A 20222-nucleotide genomic window follows, 5' to 3' on the forward strand; every position below is an offset into this window, starting at 1 on the left:
CTGCAGTGTTTATGGCCACAGGAGGAGGGACAGGAGGGGAAATCTGCTGGGGCAGATAAGTCCAGGAAATGGGGCTGGAGCAGAGTCAACAAAGCTGAGCGAGCAACCGGACACCTCAGGAGTCGCAGGGATGTGACTCAGTGTCACGACTCTGTCATGACTGCAGCTCCCCAGCAAGCAGAGAGGATTCGCCTGCAGTGGTCCCTGCCTGCCATGGAGAACAGAAACATCTTGATCTCTTCACACACCCACAATGTTTGCCAGTGAAGAGCCCAAATTTAAGCTCCTCAGCCCATAAGCAGGCCCCTGAAATAACCCTCTTGGTTTTGCAGGACTGGGAGCATGAGCTGGGCCCAGCAGCTCATGGGTCCCACCTGGGGTTTATCCCGTGCTGTGTAAATCTAGAAGCTCCCTGGTCCCCAAAGGATCACCTGGTCTTGTCCGTGTGCCACCAGTGTGGCTCAGAACCCACAGCACAAGGCAGGAGCTGCTCACATGGGCACCAGGAGATTTTTAGAGCCGCCACGTTATTTTTGTAATCACCTGTTATCCCCATGTGCACGAGGGGTTTGGTGCTAACTGGAAAAGCGTGTGGGCTTCGTCTGTAATGTATTTCAAACACAAAAATATCTTGGCTAATTATATCCAAGAACAGCAGCTCACATTGTTCTGGCAGCCCAAAAACTGTTGTAAGCATGGCTGTGGAATGGAAAAGTGAGGCTGCCTGCTCTCCTCTGGAAAGCCAGCTGAAGGAAGCTTTCATGCTCTGATGGTTGTTTCTAAGCAGGAAAACTTCTGCAAACTTCTTTGGGGCGGCTGCTCTGGTTTTACCTTAAACTCTGTAATTTATGACAGAGCCTTCATGTCTGAGCTACTGAGAGGAAAGGCAGCCTCATGGAGAGCAGAGTGCCACTGATGTCCAACAGCCTCCAGCTGCAGGGCCCTGGGCCACCCCAGCTCCATCCTGGTTCAGATTTTACTGGCTGAACTCCCTGAGTTCACAGCATTTTCATCTGCTTGCTGATGGGGTTATGCCCATGCATTGCTCCAGCCGTGATTTGGATGCTGCTGTTCCACGCTCACCTTGCTCCGGCAGGTTCTGTTCTGCTGCCGTTGTTGCCACAGCCCTGGCACACACCCAGCTCCAGCTGTGAGCCCACGGGCCCAGGACTGGTGTGCTGGACTAAACAGTGCCCTGAGCAGTGTCCCTGTCCCAGCAGTGTCCCTGTCCCAGCAGTGCCCCTGTCCCAGCAGTGCCCCTGTCCCAGCATTTTCCCTGTCCCAGCAGTGCCCCTGTCCCAGCAGTGTCCCTGTCCCAGCAGTGTCCCTGTCCCAGCAGTGCCCCTGCTCCAGGCATCTCTGAGGGCATTCACAGAATCCTGCAATGGTTTGGGTTGGAGGGACCTGAAAGCTTCCCCAGTTCCATCCCTGCCGTGGATTCCAGGATATTCCTCAGGTGCCTTCCAGAGCTGGCACAGAGGAAACCAAGCCTTCCCTCCCCCTTCCTACAGATTCCTCTTTCACCCCCACACCTTTTCCTGTGAACGGTTTTAATCCAGGTTTCATCCCCTCCATATTTTGCTGTCTGAGGCTGGTGGAAGATTCCCTGCCCACAGCAGGGCTTGGAGTGAGGTGATCTTCAAGTTCCCTTCCAACCCAAGCCATTCTGTGAAACCTGCATTTCTGCCATCTCCTCTCCTTGCACAGGGAACTGCTGGTTCTTGGCTTTTTTCAGTCAAGGTCAGGATTGAATCACTAGAGATATTTCATGTTCAGACTCAGGTGTTTGTTATTTCTTGTCTATGTTGCAGCCTCACAGCAGTGAGCTCTGCAGTTCTTCACTAACAAGGTACAAAATGGCTCACCATCTTTCTCTACAAGGTCTTTTAAGGCTAAACTGCCCAATTAAGAAATGACACCTCAATTATTTTCACTTTTAACCCAATAACCAACCACCTGTGCCCTGCAATGTGGACTTTTCTGTCCAATTACACAAAACCACCCAAACCCATGGAGAAGAAGGTGAAGAAGAAGGAGGAGAAGAATAAGAAAGTGAAGAAGGAAAAGAAGAAGGTGAAGAAGAAGGAGCAGCCTCCACCCTAAAACCTCCATCTTGCCATATATATATTACTTATTCTAAACCCTTAAACTCTAAGTTTCCCACCCTGTGATGTCACACACTTCTATCCAAACTCCACACCCACAATCCCAGTTCTGTCATTCCATTTTGGGAGCTTCTCCACGGTCTCAGGTCAATGCAGTGCTTTCCTGGGGGTCAGAGTGTGTCAGCACAGAAAGTCTGAAATTCTCAGCAGCCAGGGCTCTGACAGGGAGCAGCTCTCCCCTGTTGCCCCAGGCAGTTTCTCTGGCCCATAGGTTGGTCAGAGTTGCTCTCAGCCTCTCCTGCTGTCCCTGCTCTGGCCAGGATGCCCGGGATGCCCTGGCAGTGCATGGCAAAGCCCTGACACGGAGCCATCTCGTGATGCAGAGAACTCTCACTTCACAGCATTAGCCAGGGAGATTTCCCAAATGGTGGCTCCTCCCCAGCTGGGAGCAGTCATTCCCCCAGAGCACTGTCCCATGGAAAGGCTGCTCCAGCAGCAGCTCCAGGAGCCCTTTAATCTGCCCGGAGCCCCCGAGCTGCTGGGACAGTGTGGGGACAAGGGCTGCGGTCCCAGAGCTCCTCGAGGGAAAGCCCTCAGTGGGAAGGGCTGTAAAACACAATTTTTCTGGGTAGTTCTAAATTTCCTCTTTATTTTATGGCTCATCTGATTCAGAGAGAAACCTCCTCAGTGGAGGAGTGGAATGGGAAACACACTTCCATGTCAAAGCCTTGGAATGGCATCAAGCTGCTGCTTTAGTCAGTTATTTTCCTTTCATTCACCTTGGGCTTGGGGTTGTTTTAATCCTTTTCGTTCCTCTGGCTGTTTATGTTTTTGGTGGAGCTGCCTTTCTGCTCCCTCCTGCTCTCCTCCTGTACCATCCACAGTGGGTGTCACAAGGTGAGATATTTTCAAGGAATTGATCTCTGGGAAGAAATAATGGATGTGTTTGCTTGGTTGGTTGTTTTTCTGTGGTGATCAGAGCAGGTGGAGCCCCTTTAGAGCTCCAGAAAGGTCTTCAGGGGCTGAATGGTCTCTCCTGAGCTGGAGAGCTCAAGTCCAGGTTGGCCAGGGAGGCTCCAAGGGAGAATCAGGACAAGAATTTAGGGTTTTGCTTTAAAAAAAAAGAGGAAAGAAGCAATCCCAGAGTGAGTAAAGGCCTCAGGCTGTGGAGCTGGGCTATACAAGGAGGGGAAGCTTTAGCAGAGGCAAGGGCAATCTTGAGTTTTATATCCCAAAAAAGAAGATTTTTATCTCTTCTAGAAGAGGTGCTTCATCTAAAATTTACTAAAAAGCAAAGCAACAGCAAATCTTGCAGGGAACCTGGGGTCGCAGCCACTTCTCTTTTCTGAAGAGGCAAAACTCCTCTGGAGGAAGAGGTTTGTTTTTCATTTATTTTCCTTCTTTTCTTCCATTTTTCTAGTCAGCATCATCTGGCCAGGGATCTATGTGGTGAAAGGGCCTCAGAGGGGTGGCAGTGCTGTCACCAGGGGCCATGGCCACCCAGGTGTGCCTCTGCAGGTGCCACTTTGAGGGGTGGCATCATGGCCCTTCTCTCACTAAAAGGATGCTGAAGGGCTGAACATGAAAATCCTGGGCTAAAAGAGGAGTGTCCAGGGCCAAGTGTCCAGCTTTGGTCCAGGAGAGTGGAGGCTCCTGCTGGGGACTGCTCAGGAGGGGCAGAGCTGGTGTGGGGTGAGGCTTTGTGGGATTCCTGTCTTGCCTCAGCCACTATGGGATTCAATCCCTCTCCCACAGGAATTCCTGTCCCACTTCTGCCACAAGAATTCCTGTCCCCCCTCTGCCACAGGAATAAAATCCCTCTGTCACAGCAATGAAATTCCTGTTCCACCTTTGCCACTGTGGGATTAGATCCCTCTGCCACAGAAATTCCTGTCCCACTTCTGCCACAGGAATTCCTGTCCCATCTCTGTCACAAGAATTCCTGTCCCCCTCTGCCACTCAGGGATTAAATCTCTCTCCACAGGGATTAAATTCCTGTCCCACCTTTGCCACTGCAGGATTAAATCCCTCTCCCACAGGAATTCCTGTCCCACCTCTGCACAAGGATTGGATCCCTCTGCCACAAGGATGCCTCTCCTCTCTCTGCCACAGGAATTCCTGTCTTGCCTCTGCCACAGGGATTAAATCCCTTTGCCAAAGGGTTTTCTGTCCCACCTCTGCCATTACAGGATTAAGTCTCTCTGCTACAGGAATTCCTGTTCCCCCTCTGCCACTCAGGGATTAAATCCCTCTGTCACAGCAATGAAATTCCTGTTCCACTTTTGCCACTATGGGATTAGATCCTTCTGCCACATGGATTCCTCTCCTCCTTCTGCCATAGGGATTGGATCCCTCTGGCACAGGGATTAAATTCCTTTTCTGCCTTTGTTGCTAAATGATTAAATCCCTCTGCTACAGGAATTCTTGTCTTGCCTCTGCCACAGGGATTAAATCCCTTTGCCAAAGGGTTTCCTGTCCCACCTCTGCCACTCAGGGATTAAATCCCTCTCCACAGGGATGAAATTCCTCTTCCACCTTTGCCACTACAGGATTAAATCCCTCTGCCACAGGAATTCAGTCCCACCTCTGCACCAGGATGAGATCCCTCTGCCACAGGGATTCCTCTCCTCTCTCTGCCACAGGGATTGAATCCCTTTGCCAAAGGGTTTCCTGTCCCACCTCTGCTACTCAGAGATGAAATTCCTGTCCCACCTTTGCCACTACAGGATTGAATCCCTCTGCCACAGGAATTCCTGTCCCCCCTCTGCCCAGGGATTGGATCCCTCTGCCACAGGATTCCTGTACCACCTCTGCCCACCCCACTGCCTTGGGGTCTGAGGTCTTATCACCCCTAAACTTATGATCCCTAAACTTTCCTTCCTGCCTTTTGTCCGTGAGGCTTTCTTTCTCCAGGAAATGTCACTGTCACCCTGCCATCCCACCCCACACAGCTTCAGGAGGAACTCTCCAGGGACTGGTAAAAACCCACAGGAACTGAGGCTCACAGCAGCCCCCAACCCAGACTGCTTTAACAGGAGTTCCACGGCATCCCACAGACAGTAAATCATTTCCTTGGATGTTTATAAACAACGGGAGTGGAAACTCCCATGTTCTGTAAATGATCAGGACTTTAACAACACCAAACTCCCACTTTTTGTAACTCCACAATAAACATTCCTCAAAATAAATACTCCAAACATGTCCTCAAATCCAGACAGTGAAAAGAGAAAGGTTTTCATTCCCATCAGACAGACAGGGAACAAGGAAATTAAAATTCCTGGGGCACTCATGAACCTTCACCTAACATTTCTTTTTCAGGAATAATATAGCATCCAACAATGACAGCAATCCCTTCTTTCCTATGCCCTCATTTTATCTCTGGAACTAAAGCTTTCCCTGTGTTGTGATAATGATTTTATCAAGAATTTATGATTATTTATTTGAATACACTGATCACATCCATCACTAATATTAGGGTGAAGTGTATTCTATTTCAAAGGTGTTTTTCCTGCTAGAGAGTGATTTAGCAAAGCTGAAATATTTGTCCCAAAAAATATTTACAGTGGGTTTGCAGAATTTCAGTAGACTTCATCAAAGTGCCTTTAATGATTAATTTAATTAGTGGAAATGAAGGAGCAGATCCTTGCTGAAACGGGGATTTCTGAGCTCTCTGAATGAAACCTTTTAGCACTGGTAATTTATAACAGAAAATATTTTTCATGCTAAAATTCTAAATGTGTCCTTCTTATCAATGGAAAATGAAAATAAATTCTAAGAGAGAGGATTTTTCTCTCAGAATAATAATTTAAATTCAGGAATATGGCTAATTTAAATTCAATTTAACTTCTCCTTGAAGCTCCAGCTATGCAAAAGTACCTTTGTATCAGATGCTGCTTAAAGATAGCACAGGGGAAAGGCAGAAATTGTGGGCACAGAGGGTTTTTATCTTGTCCCCAACCCCCCCAGCAGCACAGCAGATGCAAACCCAGCTGGACATCTCTCCATGGCAGTTGTTTCACCATTTCTTCCCCGAATTCAGGGGAATTCAGGAGCCTGGTTTTATCCCAGCTCCTGGGCTCACCTGTGGGATATGAACCTTGTGCCCTTAGAGCACAAAGTCGCAGTCCCTGCAGTGGGGGCAGGGTGTGGGAGGTGTTTGGGATCCTTCATTCCTGGACGTTCTGCCCTTGGTCACTGCTGGATCTTCCCGTTTCCCACCCCAAACACCCAAATCTGGGTGGTGTGGTGGCCAATTCCACTGAGACAGTGGTCACCTCACCTGGGGCTGCTCTCCTTTACAGGTTTTGAGGTGCCACTAAATTATGGGCCAAGCCTGGGAGAGGAGCAGGGGCCAACAGATTGTCATTATTTGCCCATAGCATGTGGTGGCCAGTTCAAAACCCCACATTTCCCTGCCAGGAAGGAAAAGCTGAAGCACAGCAGTGTGTGTGTGGTTCCATGTCAAGCACTGGAGCTCCATCTGCCTTCCCAGACTTTCCCCTTATTCCTAATTAACATGTTGAGGAATTTTAAAATGTAATAAACATTATTTCTAAACAACCCAAAAGGAAAGCTTGCTTCTCTCCAGTTTGATGTAAACATTTATAGCGCAGCTCCATCCTTAAACAGTTAATCTTATAGTGACCTATTAAAATAAAATGAATTGTGTTATAATTCATCCTAAAGCAACCTCGGGGTGAGTGTATCAGGTAACTCCTGCTTTTGCAGCCCTCATGACGTTTTTAATCAAATTCAGCTGTAATTGCTGGAGCATTCACATGCCTCTTTTAATACCCTGCCTCCATTTGGGACTCATATGAGTCTGTTTTCTCTTAACGTAGCTAATAAATAGAAAACATGAAAAGAGCACATTTTGCAGGGCTCGGAGCTTTTCCACCGTTCCGTTTGTTCCAGCAATTGTCTGCCGGGCTGATGGGAACGCGGCACTTGTCAGTGCCCAGGATAAAACCCTTTGTGGGGTGGAAGTCGCTGGGTTTGTGTCGCTCACACCCCGTTAAAAGGGACAGGGACAGGGCCGGGAGCCGAGGGCAGGATTTCATCGGCGTCTTTAAAAACCCACCGCCGCTGATGGACCCCGAAATGTTGCTTACGAACAACTCACCCACGTTTGGGCAGGAAAACCTGAAATGCGGGCTCTGCCTCCGAGATGTTCGTCTAAACAAAACTCCTGCAACTTTCCCTGCCCAGCGGAGCAGGGGGATGGTGGCTTGGGGTTTTTTCAGTCTCCGACGCTACAGCTGTTTCCAATTTGCCAGCAATTTTCTTTTGGGCTAGTAAAGCTCCCAGGATGGCTGGAACTGGCCACATGGGTTTCTCCCCTCGGCTGTGGGGTTTGGTTACAAGGGGCAGCAAACCCAGCTCGGGATTCGGGGCAGGCGTTTCCTCTGAACTTGGGAGCGCTTTACATCCCAAATTCCTGTTAACGCCAACCTTTAAAGGATTTTTCATTGCAGGTTGTGTGTGTGCTCAGGGGTCCCTGCGGAGCCAGGCTGAGACTGCTTTAAAAGTGCAGGAAAATAAGAGGAAAATGAGATCCGAGGCAGAGATGCACTCGCGGGTTCCCTGCCCCGACAGGAAAACGGGAAGAGGCGTCAGTGACCACGAGAGCGGAGCCCTGGGGTTCCTCCTGTGCCGTGTTCTGTGTAATTCACACGTGGAAACGTGAGAAAAGAATGAGCGATGGCTTTGAAACGTGAGCCCGTGCGGTCCCGGCTGGCTCGGCTGTGCAGAGAGTTGTTCCCATCCTCGCAGAATAATGAGATTAAGGCTTGGAAAAAGCATTTTTAACCCCGTGCACGCGATTTTTAAAAAGCCTTTAATGATGACAATGCTGCTTTTGATTTTAGAGCGTTTTTCTCCCTATTCCCTTTCAGTCCTGATTGTTCCCCCGATCCCTTCCCTCCTGCGCACCTCGCGTGCCCCTCCTGTCGCTTTGCTTTTCCTTCCATCCCAAGGAAGCTTCTCCCTAAAACCCCCGTCCCCTCACCTTAGGAAAGGGCTTCTCTCGCCACAAACAACAACAATTATAATAACAACAAAGAATCCAAAGAATTTCTATATTAAAAAGTGGCGAGGTCCCTGGTTGCTGGGTCCAGGTCTGAGTCTGTTTTCCTTGGAAATTGGGAGGAATGCTAAACGCCTCGTCTACCAGGGAGTAAATTGTGTGCGGAGCTCAAGGCACGGCTCCCAGGTTGCCCTTTCACCCCTTCACTTTATATGTTCCTCTTATTAAGGAGAAAAATGTTTCAATATGTTGGAATTTGGGGCAAAGCCGGGAAGGAGAGAAAGAGAATAGAGAATGGAAGAACATTTTCCAAATAGTTTTGGTAACCCTTCTGAGGGCTGCATTTAAAATTGATGTTGTACTAAAATCCCTGGAAGTTTCTGCCCAGGTTAGCACAAAATATTGTCTGTGAAGGTTTCTGAAATGACAAAATGCACCAGGAACGTGACTCCGATGGGGGAAAACCATCCCTGGATGGAATATGTGTTTCCTTTCCCTCCTGAACACGTTACTGTTTGATAGGCTCTTGTGAAAGAGCTGAAAAGAGCTGGAGGTTTCGGCTTGCAGGCAGAAATGCGGAATTCTTTAACCAAAAGAATCGTTTGGAGCCGATTCCATCCCGCTCTCCCAGCCCTGTGCATCTGCAGCGTGCTCCGTCATGCTTTGGGTTAACTCTTTTCTAGGTAGGAGTCAGGAAAGAAAACCTCAAAATAAGGACCGATGATTTAAAAACGGATATTTGAAACTTCCTTATTTTAAAAAGGGGATTTAAAGTAGCACTTGAGCTCCACTCAGCGTCTCTTTTCGGCTTGACTCCTCAGCAATACTTTTTTTTTTAAAAGTTGTGAATTTTTTTCCTTTTTTTTTTCTTTTTTTCTTTTTTTAGTGTGTTGTTTAAAGTCGCTCTTAGCGCCAGGAGGGCTCACGGGGCGAGGATGTCCCATGGCCAGGAATAATCTGAGGGAACAGCTGGAATATTGATAAGGGGGGAAAACGGAAATCAAATGAAAAGTAGAGGGCAGAGAAGCAAGGGAAAGGAAAGCAAAGCACGTCCTGGAGCTGCGAGCAGCACAGAAGCCCCCTGAGGAAATGCCTGCTTGATGCAGCCTGTCTGGATGGGCTGGGAATTTTAACTTCAGCGCTGCTTTGGATCCAGCAAGTTGAAATCTCTCTTCTCCCCGCAAAACTGCAGCGGCAAGGGCAGTGCTCCGCAGCTGGGGGGGAGCTGGGGTTTGGTCTCACCCTGGATCTTTACAAACTGCTCTGCCACTGGCTGAGGGGAAAGGCTCTAAGAGGTGAGTCCCTTCAACCATAGCAATAAGAATAAGCGATTCTAAAAGTAGTTTAAGAGGCCTTTTTCTCTCGCGGCTGACGCTGGCAGGGCGAGCCGATCGATAAATAATCCGCTGCAGGCTCTTGAGAACCGGCTCCAAAATATGCAGATGTATTTATTTACATGCACAGGCGTAATTACAACAGGGAGGTAAAGGAGGCGGGAGGGGGATGCTAATCAGGGGTAAAGAGGAGAGCGGGGAAAACCAATATGGGAATCCTTGACCCCAGAAAATTTACTGGCGAGGCAAAATTACCTTGTCCCTCCACTCTGCCTGCCCCCACCCCCGTCGCAAGTTCAGAAGCAAAAGAAACTGGAATGTGTTAGGAGGGAGGACGACAGGAAAAAAAGGAATTGTACTTATCAGAAACACATTGTCCGCTTTAGAGCCGCTTGCCCTCCCGTGCCAGCTGGACGGGCAATAAATACTTTAAAAATCAATTAAAGGGGGGTTACGTGCAGATAGCGAGCTTTTATTTTCCAGTTGTTTGGCTGAGGGGTTTTTACTTGTTTTAATTTCTCTTTTTCCCCTGAACTCCACGCATGGTTCCGCGGCTCCAGGGGTGCGGGGCTATCCCCGGGCTCTGCAGGGTCTCCGCTCCAGCGGCCGGGCAGCCTCATTAACGCGGGTCTGTAATTAACCCGGGGCTGGCTCGGATCAGACCGGGACAAGCCGCGCTCAAGGCGCTGTCAGGACCCCGCAGTTTTCCTCAGGAGCTTGGACAAAAGCCCCAGCCCAGCACCCGGGGTGCGCGGCTCCTGCGCATCCTTCCCATGCCGCCGGCTCCTTTCCCTGCAGTAATTCCCGGCTGCATCTCTGACCCTTCCTTCCACCCCGGAAAGCGGCACAGAACCGCAGCAGGGAGCGGCAGGCGGGGATGTGTGCGAGGGTGCCTGGGATTCTTAACGATGCACTACTTACACTTCGCTAATTACACTTAGCTAATTGCTTTCTGGCGCGTTCCAGAAGAGCTGAAGACCCCGAGAGGATCGGGGAGGACAAATAAAATCGGTTTTCGGATGTTTTGGTGGCTGCGGGTTTGTTTTCCCACACACCATCACGTTTTGCACCATCGTTGTTAATCTCTGCATCTCTGCAGTGACGATTTTGGGGGTTGGAGGCAGAAAACACTCCGTTCATCAGGAGCTCATCAAGGCTGAGGAGAACAGGGAAACAGATGGGGTGCCTTGAGTCTGGGACAAAGTCTAAGCAGGACCCGAAACAGAAATGGGATTGACAGCCCTGAGAGTTCTTTTAATATCTGCAGCGATGCTTCCTTTCGGGTTATTTTTTAATTTATGGTTTAATTATTGTTGGTGAGGAAGGTTCCTTAAATCAGTCGGGGCCGGCGGGTTAATGGCTCGGGATGGTTTCAATGAGCCAGGAAAGGCAACTGCCCTTCACTCAGCCCACGGGAACCTCGGGGAACGAGTCAATGGGGTTAACTAGGCTCGACATGAAAACACGAGTATTTCAGCTGGCTTTTAATTGTTGGCTAAGAAATTCAGTTAATCAAATGTCAAACATTTCCCTCTGCTCTGGTCTAAAGTGAAGAAGGCTCTTTTCTTGAGGAGGAGGAGGGAGAATCCAAAGGAAAAACCAAACTGGTATTAAAAATGAAAAATAAACCCCTGCTCTGTGAGTCTCTTACTTGATTTTAGTTACTGTGTTGATGTGGTTCTCTGTCCTTTAAAAGTAACACTTGCTCATTCCTCTTTATATTTTATTACCAATCTTATTCTTTAAACCAGGCTTTATTCCTTTATTTTTCTACATGCATATATATGACTGGGAGTATTTTTATGATTTATTTCAGGTCAAATTTAGGACCTTTAAACATATCTAATAAACAAGTAAGGATGTTTCAGACTGTACCAGACACTTCGTCTTACGTCAAGGTAAGACATGACAGCATCTTTAAACAGGTAATGTCAAAAATTACAATCCTCCCAAATTCACAGTCATTTGTATTGGTTGAAAATCTCATTCCCTTTCTTACTGAATTTAGCAGGGAAAAAAAATCCCTTGATCTTCAGTGGCAGAGGGATCAGAGACTGAAATATCAAATGTATCATTTTGGAAGCATGCAGGGTTGAGCCAGAAGTTGTATCACCGATGACAAACAATGAGTTCAAGCGGGTTTGTCTTTTACCCTTCATCGATGCTGGCTTTGCTGGGTTATGCTGTGGTCAGGCTGTCTTAAACTCCAGTGTGGTCCTGGTTTAGTGCTCTGGAAGCAGCACACCCATGGGGCTGTGCTCCCAGGCTGTATCCCAGAGTTCTGGCACAGTGGTTCCTTCCATTTCCTTCCAACTCTCTGCTTTCCAAGCCCCCCTTAGTCCTGAGCCAGAGCTGAATTTCATTTCTCTTCTCTGCCGTGCCAGCTCTTGAGCTCCATGTGCAAGATGATCTGTGGGGTTGTGGGGTTTCTGAAAGGTCCATTTCAGAATGGATTTAGAGGGGGAAAATATTGAATGAGTTAAGGGCAGACATGTCTGTCAGCTGCTGAAGCAATGGATTGTCACACCAGGCAGTGCTGTGTGACACTGGGATTTCTTTCTGTGTTCCTGAAGTTCCTTTCTGTGCTTGAAGGTTTCCATGCAATTTAGTAGGAAAACTAACTTCAGTTATTTTGTTTTTAACTGATATTACCAGATCTTGCACTTTAAATACTTGTTTGCATTTATTTATTTATTTTAAGTAAAAAAAAAAAAAAAAACTAATGGATCTTACAATGTATTTTGATGGACCACTTCTGCCTCTTTCTTTTTTAAAGATTAAAACAAAAACCAAAGCAGGGTTGGTTGGGCACAGCCTTGTCCCTTTATACCTCAGCTGAGCTCTATATTATATTTGACATCATATAGGGGTTTTTTCACAACAGCTCCCAAGAATGTAAATAAACCAAGCCTGGGACATCTGGGTTACACGTTTGAGGCAAACCCTGCATGCAGCAGCACTTAGGGAAAATCTAAACCACAAGCTTCTCCTGTCCCTGAAGAAACACAGGAGGGTGTTAACTACAGCTGGGTGGATAATTTGTAATGAATAATTTATTACAGGAATTTGGTCTCTCTTTTTTTTTTTTTCCCTTTCCCTCTCTCAATGATCTGTGCCCTAGGATTACTGGGGATGATTCCTGTGAATAATTCTGAGGTCATGGCTCAGTTTGGGCACTGGCTGGGACAATCAGCAATGGAAATGTAAGCTTGGGATGATCCCAGGTCGTGTGGCACTGGCTGAGCTTGTGCTGCTGCTCCACATCACTGCAACAAATCCAGCCAGGAATGGGCAGGATTCCCCCCAGGCTGATAACCCCCAAAATCCCACTCCCATCTTGGTGTTTCAGGGAATGTTGGTGAGGTAATTTTGCTCAGTAAGTTCTCATAGCTCTGGAGCAGGTTCTGGAACAACAGAAATTGTGGAAAACAGCTGAAATTCGAGTCTGGGGAAGGCAAATCCTGTCAGAGTTCAAGCACACGAAGGTGTTCCCCAGAGTGTGACTGGCTGTGGCCAGCTGGAGTTGGGGGTACAGGAAATGCCCCAGGAGGCTCTGTCTGCAGTGAGGACATGAAGGCCCTGAGACATCCTCTGGAGTGGTGTCACTGCCTTGGCCTGGGAGGCAGATCCAGGGCTGCTCCTGTTGGGAGCAAAATTCCTTTGGAATCGTGGAAGTGAGCCCAGTTCTGAAAAACGGAGCATTGCAACAGGAGTGGGGAGCCTGTCCCCAGCTGTGTCGGGGCAGCCTCCTCAGGAAGTGCAGTCCTGCAGGAAAAGGGCTGGGACAGGGTTCCCTTCCCAGGAGTTTGTGCTGTATCCACCAGGGAGAGTCCCCAGGTGGGACACGCAGCTGTGGGGTGCTGGACTCTGCCTTGGCACAGCCCTTCTTCCTCAGCTGATGGTGTTTTGGGCAAGGATACTGTCCCTGCTGTTTTGTCTGCAGAGCTTCTCCCACACCGATGGCAGCAGGGAAATTTTTTGTTCCTGTGCTTAAAAACATCAGCAGTATTTCAATGAAGTCTGACCCAAAATCCTCTGGGGACAAAGGAAATGTCTGCCACTGGCTCTGAGCGGTTTGAGCTGGGCAGCTCATTCAGAGCAGCTCATTAAGGTGGGAGTGTGGTGAAATTCAGAGAAGTTTGAACCTTAAACACACGGGTGAGGTCAGTCTCTGCCCCTCCGGGTTTGATGGATTGATGGATGTTCCAGGCAGGGGAAATGTAGCTGTGGATCCCCTCCGTGGTGCAGTGAGCTCCGTGCTCCTGAGCAGGGCTCCCCCACCTTCTGCTGCTACATCACCCCCTCTTGGAGTGTGGCTGCAGCTCAGCAAGGTCCCCCTGAGACCTCCTGGCCTTCCTTCCCTTCCTGCTGCCCCACCCTGGCCTGGGAGGGCTTCCCAAGCTCTGGGGAGCACAAAGTTTGAAAAGCAGAAGATTGAGAGATGATTGAGTCCAAATTCCTCTCTCTTTCTCTGTCTATTCTGATTATTATTATTATTATTATTATTATTATTATTATTATTATTATTTTCATGTTATTCCTTCTCCACAAAACCTTATTTGCTGTCTTATGGAAGGGAGAAGTATTTTCTTTGTTACTTTTGTGGGATGTGTACACCACCCCCACCAGAAAAAGAGAGATGGGGATTGATCTTCTCTACAAATCCTCCCCAACAGATGGACAGTGTGCATTCACTTCAGGCTTACTCCATGCCTTGGACAGAAAATGCCTCGTCCCCCTCAGCTGGAGCCCAGAGGGGGCGGCTGCAGGGTGTTCCACACACCTACAGGGTGTTCCACAGGAATTCCAGAAGGAACGAATTCACCAAACATCCTGGGACACCTTCAGGCCACGGGGTTCTTGTCATGGCTTTCCAAAAGCAGGCTGAGGGGTGAGGTGAGGTGAGGTGAGGGAGCTGCAGGAGGCAGAGGAGGATTTCATTTGAAAATGCTTTGTTTTAACAAAGATTTTTATGTGGAGTCACTCGGATTGGAAGCTCAGCTTCTCAGTGCTGCAACCTCGATTTCCATCGCAGCAAAGAGGGGCTATCAAAAGCACTGATAACAGATCCCATGGAACTCCTGACAGGGGAACCCAATCCCACAGAACTCCTGACAGGGGAACCCAATCCCACAGAACTCCTGGCAGGGGAACCCAATCCCACAGAACTCCTGACAGGGGAACCCAATCCCACAGAACTCCTGGCAGGGGAACCCAATCCCACAGAACTCCTGGCAGGGGAACCCAAGCTTCTCTCTCATAGCCATTTCTTGTAGGGGCCTTAATTCAATGGAGGGCTGGCAATTCATAGAAATAAAAAATAATTTTGATCCTTCATGGCTTATTCTGCATAACTGTTGAAGAATTTCTGTTCCTCAGACCATTAGGGACTGGCTGATCGGCAAATATTTAATAATTCACAGTGTATCAGAAGGTGCTAATCTCATCTAAACACAATGACTTGACTTTAGAGAATGAAACACAGAATATAATTGGTAAATTAAATTTTAAAAGAAGACAGCACTGAAATCCTGACTGGAGGGATATGGAAAGAGCCATAAGCAAAGCGACATGACCTCTGAATTCTGATTTTTTAATTATTGCCATTGCGACAGCTCCTCCAGGTCACAGCAGCCCTCGCTCCCCTCCTGCCCTGCCAGTCTGTGCTTTCAGATGTGTAGAAAGCAGCACAAGGATAATTTGGGAGTTCATTGTTCACCCGCGCTTTTCTTCTGCCCTTGAGCAACATCCAAACGCTTCATGTCCCCTTTATCGCCTCCTCCTCGCACACTCAGCGCTTCTGCTTTCGCTTCCCGTGCCCTGCCCTTCCCGAAGCAGCCCCGGGGCCGGCTTAAGCCTCTCTCCCTTGCTGCTCCTGGAACTCCTTTTCATGCTCCTGCAGCCCCTTTCCAGCTCCTGGAGCCCTTTCCTGCCCCTGAAGCCCCTTTCCTGCTCCTGCAGCCCCTTTCCTGCTCCTGCAGCCCCTTTCCAGCTCCTGGAGCCCTTTCCTGCCCCTGAAGCCCCTTTCCTGCTCCTGCAGCCCCTTTCCTGCTCCTGGAGCCCTTTCCTGCCCCTGGAATTTCCACTCTGGGGCAGTTCCCACTCCAGGTCCCAGCCCGGCCAGGCAGACCCTGCCGGGAAGGTCCCTTGGAGAGGGAGGGAAGCGCAGGGCGGAGAGGAGCGGCTGTCCCGGCCTCACCCCGCGTTTCCTCTTTCCCCCTGCAGTCCTGCTGCCCCCGCTGCCCCTGAGGAAAGCGGCCCCGGCCCTCGGGAAGGGCACGGAGATGGATTCTGCCCCGGGAAGGAACCTCAGTGCAAGCCCGGGGTTCCCGCTTTAAGCCTGGGTTTAACGCAGCCCTAAGGTTTGTGGTGCAGCACAAAGAAGGATATTCATGGAGGCAAAAGGGGCTGCGTGGCTGGGAACAATATTGGGTTTGTTCTTGCTCTCCCTCCGCCTGGAAAGTTTACAGAAGCCCTAAAGAGAGAGGGGGTAAATTCTTATTTTAAGGACAAAACAGTGGAGTTTTCTTTGGAGCGGACACTGCCAAACCCCGTCACGGACGCGTCCCTTTCCCACAGAACAGGAGCAGAGAACAGGTTGCCAGGAAAGAATATCCCGGGATTTCGTTCGTTTTGCGGTGGGATTGGTGCCTGGTGGACCGAGCGCTGCAGGGGGACCATTGCGGGCTCAGCCCGCAGGTGCTCAGGGATGCGCGGGTGGAGCGGGCAGAAACCTGCCCGTTCTCCTAGGAACAGCTGGAGAACCTGAGCCCGGTAGGAAAGGCAAAACCAAAGCCTCCCTGGACTGGTTTTTCCCCGCTCCGGGTGCTGATGTTCCTACTGAGTGCATCCTCCAGCGCTTTAACCGTTTCTGCGCTTTTTTTTTTTTTTTTTTTTTTTTTTTTTTTTTTTTTTTTTTCCCCATTCCTGGCATCCCGGAGGGTTCCAGTCCTTCTCCGCTGGGCTCGGAGGGGGGGACAGGCACCTCCAGGGGATGGGCACTGCAGTAACTTCGGGGGCAGAAGCTGCTGTGAACTCCTTCGTCACTCGCCTTCCGCGATCACTAATGCCATTTATACCCATTCGTTTCTCTTGCTTTCCCATTTTGACACCCATTTCTCAGGGCACAGACGCTGCTAAGTTGTCGGACTTTTAGCAAGTCGTTGATTAACGCCTTATGACAACTTGGTGCTTAAGGACTTAGATCTTGTTTGCACCGATCTTTCTACTTTAAAGAGAAAAAATCCCTCTCCATGTCCCCGTGTCCTTTTTCCCGTGCTCAGCCCCGCGCTGCGTGGGGAAGGGCTGGCATTGTTCCTTCCCTCTTTACCTTCAAGACACTTGCATTTAAGTCGAGGTGTGAGGAAAAAGTGTTTTTTCTTCTGGAATTGTGGCACGCTGGAGCTTTCTAAAATAAATCGGGCACAAGGGACGAGCTTTTCCAGTGACCTCCGTCTTTAGGCAGCAGCAACCAACCCCCTCCCCAGCTCTGCGACCTTTTAAAGGCTCCATTCTTTCCCAATTTACAGGAAAAACGCCCCCCTCCCAATATGCTGGATCCAGGGAATTTTGTATTCCAGCCCTCCCTATGCTCTCCCAGCCCCGTGGTTAGAAGGAGAGGAGGTGTGGAGGGGAAGGGGAGCAAAAAGGGAAGAAAAGACAGAGTGAATGCTAAGGGGAAAAATGCTTTAAATCTTTCCTGTAAATCTCCAAATATATGAAGTCTGAGGAACAAATTCAAAGCAGGCACGGCCGCCTGAAGAGAAGTTAGAGAGAAATATTCTGTTCCATTCAAGCGCATCAAGGGTCTCGCTGAAGTCTTGTTTGGCTAAGGTCAGACGAGACTGGTTTCTCCAATAAAAATAAATCTCAAATTAATTATGGCCTCAAGCGAGGGGCCAGACGTTCGGAGCTAGTGCACTGCAATCTTTTTTTTTGGCCTCCAGTATTTTTGTTTTTTGTGCCTCAGCTTTTCAATAACTGCGGGATGGGGGAGGGAAGGAGGGCGGGGGCTGTTTTATTGGGACACGGAACTCAAATAAAAGCATCCAGGACACCCCTGGCTCGCCCCACTCGCCCCTCATTGCGATGCAGCTTCAAAGCTCCTGCATCTTCTCCACCCCACTTTTAAGACATTATGTTTTACTTAGTACCGATTAGCGGGGAGTAACTTCCCGGCTTCAGCTTCCCAGATCTCCTGGGCTGTTCCTGTCGGGAGGAGGGACCCGATCCTTCAGTTTTGCGGCTGGAACACTCTCCTGATTCCCTTTTATTGCTGCAGCTGAAAAGCGGAGGTTTGCCCAATTAATTGGGTCTAAAATTGGGATTCGTTTCGGGGGATCAAATCCCAGGGCTGCAGTTTGGGCTTTTTTGCTTGTAAGAATGTGAGGTTAGAAAATAAACACGTTTTTCTTTCTGCGATGGGGTCAGTGCCAGAGGAAAGTCAGAGCCGGGGATTTTAAAAGTCCACTGGAGCTGGGGGAGAGTTTCCCTCCAGTGAAGGCTGATCGGGATAAACTGTGGCCCCCTGCAAGTCCAGAATGACGGGAATTGTGCGTACGGTCAGAGAGAATAGCACGTAGGGCAAATTATCCAGAAAGCGATATTATTAGATATGCAACACACACAATGCACCCAGCGCGGGTTGTGTAAATGCACGTGTATTGAAAGCTCGTTTTACACAGGGGACACTTTGTCACATTTAGTGGGAAATGAGGCACTTTTTAGCCACAAAGCCAGGGCGTGGATGTTGGGGTTTTTTTTGAGCTCCCCTTCGCTTATCCCCGCGTTAGTTGACAGCGACAGCTCCAGGCTAGGCTCAACGAGAGCTCAGCTGATGCTGTTGGGGTCAGAGAGGGTGACAGAAGCCAATCCTCTCTCCTCTCCTCGGAAAATCAGATTCCCAACCTGCAATGGGGCTCGGGAAGGTTTTCACTGTGTTTGTTCCTAGGGAATAACCGGACGGTTTTAATTATGAAGTGATGCCCGCTAATTCCGTGTGGGTAACTGACAGAAAATCCAGATCTTTGGGGTTCTGCGAGGGACTGGCACAGAGCTACACCGGGGGTTAACGCGAAACAGCTCCAGGCCACATCCCCCCAGTGGGAAGGGGGGATTCCATTCCTTTCGTTCAGATCGCGCCGAACGTGGCGTTTTCACCTTCTCCGTGTGGGGCTGCAGCCGCTGGGACCCAGCCCTAAGGACGGGGAGAGGAGGTGGGGACGTGCCAGGCGCCCGAGATCAATATTGAGCTAACTAAAAACGCCGCTCGACGATTCCGTTCCAGTCGTTAACGGAGTGAAATAGGAAAGTAATAATAATAATAAATAATAATAATAAAGGAGTAACTGATTTCTACCAGCCTGTCCCGACGTAAGCATTTGAAATCTTCCGTGGTTGCCAAGATCAAATTATTTTCCAGCTGTCTAGTGGTGGCCACATTAAACAGGTCCTAATTCCTTAGCTGTACGTACGTGTGCATCCGGAAGGGCGAGTAACAGAACCAGAGTGGCGAACACTGCTCAGCCCCGTGCTCGCCTTTCCCCCGCCTGTCTCGGCTCCCTCCTTGGTTAAATGCAATAACAGTTAAAAACTCCGTCAGATACCAGTTAAATACCCAGTTAAATACCAGTTAAAACCTCAGTCAAATACTCAGTTAAATAACAGTTAAATACCCAGAGTCACGGCACAGCCACCTAGGATGATTCAGAGCTTGGCGTCCGGAGGTTATGAATATTTCAGCCTTTTCCAAAAAGTATGGCATAACTTCAAAGGCGGCTTTGGGTTTGGTTTTGAGGTTTTTAGGAGTTGTTTGTTTTTTGTGTGTGGTTTTGTTTTGTTTTGTTTTGTTTTGTTTTGTTTGTTTTGTTTTTTGGTGTGTTTTTTTTTTTTTTTTTTTTTTTTTGGTAGGGGTGGTGGGGTGGAAGGTGGGGGATTAAATCTAAAGCAGAAAGAAAAATAATGCAAAGCTTCTATTTTTCATTATTTGGGAGGAAAATAGCAGATTGTTTGGCTTGACTTTAGAATATGTAACACCTTCGCTCATTCCCTCATCTCTTGGGTTCTCCCAAATGTTGCTTTAGCCCAAACACAGGAGGAGAAGCACGGAGCATCCCTGACAGACCCGGGATCTCAAGTGACCTGAGCAGGCTCCGCTCTAGTCATCCCCAGACATGCAAAATAAACCCCTGCGGGTCACGGTGCCCGTCTGGCCATAAAATGCAGAGTTGGGTTCCAAAAATATCTCCCGGTGGGATGGCGGGGGGTCTGTTTGGCAACTTCCCGTCTTTGGGAGCGTCGGGGATGCGCAGCAGGGGCCGGATTTGTTTGTCCCTTCAGCCCGGAGCTGGGCAAAGGGGGTTTGAAGGTGTCGGGCTCAGGGGTTTTTAGGGTGTTGGGTTCAGGGGTTTTGAGATGCCAGGCTCAGGGGTTTTGAGGGTGCCGGGCTCAGGGGTTTTGAGGGTGTTGGGGTCCCCTCCCGCGAGCTGGGCCCGTTTTCAGGTGGTTTCCCCCTGCCTCTCCCGGATCCTCGGCTCCCCCACTGTCGGTCCCGCAGTCCCGACTCGAAGTGCCCTGTGAGGTCGGTGGGTGACAGAGGCTCCTGCCAGGGGATTTTTTCCTCTTCCTTTCGCGGTTGAGATCCTCAACCTGTGCTCTCCCTCACCCCCACCCGCGTTGTTTGTCGGGGCTGGTGGGGAGCGTTGTCTAGAGAGGAAACCATTCGGGTTTTGAAAGGATGCGTTTCACTCTTCCCTTTAA

At 49.2% G+C, this 20222-nt stretch overlaps 1 protein-coding gene across 2 annotated transcripts in view; it reads left to right on the forward strand.

Annotated features, from left to right (window-relative positions):
* The first annotated feature begins 9181 nt into the window (after positions 1-9181).
* FLI1 (Fli-1 proto-oncogene, ETS transcription factor) overlaps positions 9182-20222 on the forward strand; it is an 86783-nt gene continuing 75742 nt past the window's right edge. The window contains exons 1-2 of one of the 2 annotated variants that reach the window (XM_053996907.1): positions 9182-9425; positions 11281-11362. In XM_053996907.1, coding sequence (XP_053852882.1) covers positions 11324-11362 — 39 coding nt within the window. In that variant the 5' untranslated portion in view covers positions 9182-9425; positions 11281-11323. The other variant, XM_053996909.1, reaches the window with a different exon arrangement.

This window comes from Vidua macroura, chromosome 22, assembly GCF_024509145.1.
Source record: "Vidua macroura isolate BioBank_ID:100142 chromosome 22, ASM2450914v1, whole genome shotgun sequence".
In the NCBI taxonomy this organism is placed as follows: domain Eukaryota; kingdom Metazoa; phylum Chordata; class Aves; order Passeriformes; family Viduidae; genus Vidua; species Vidua macroura.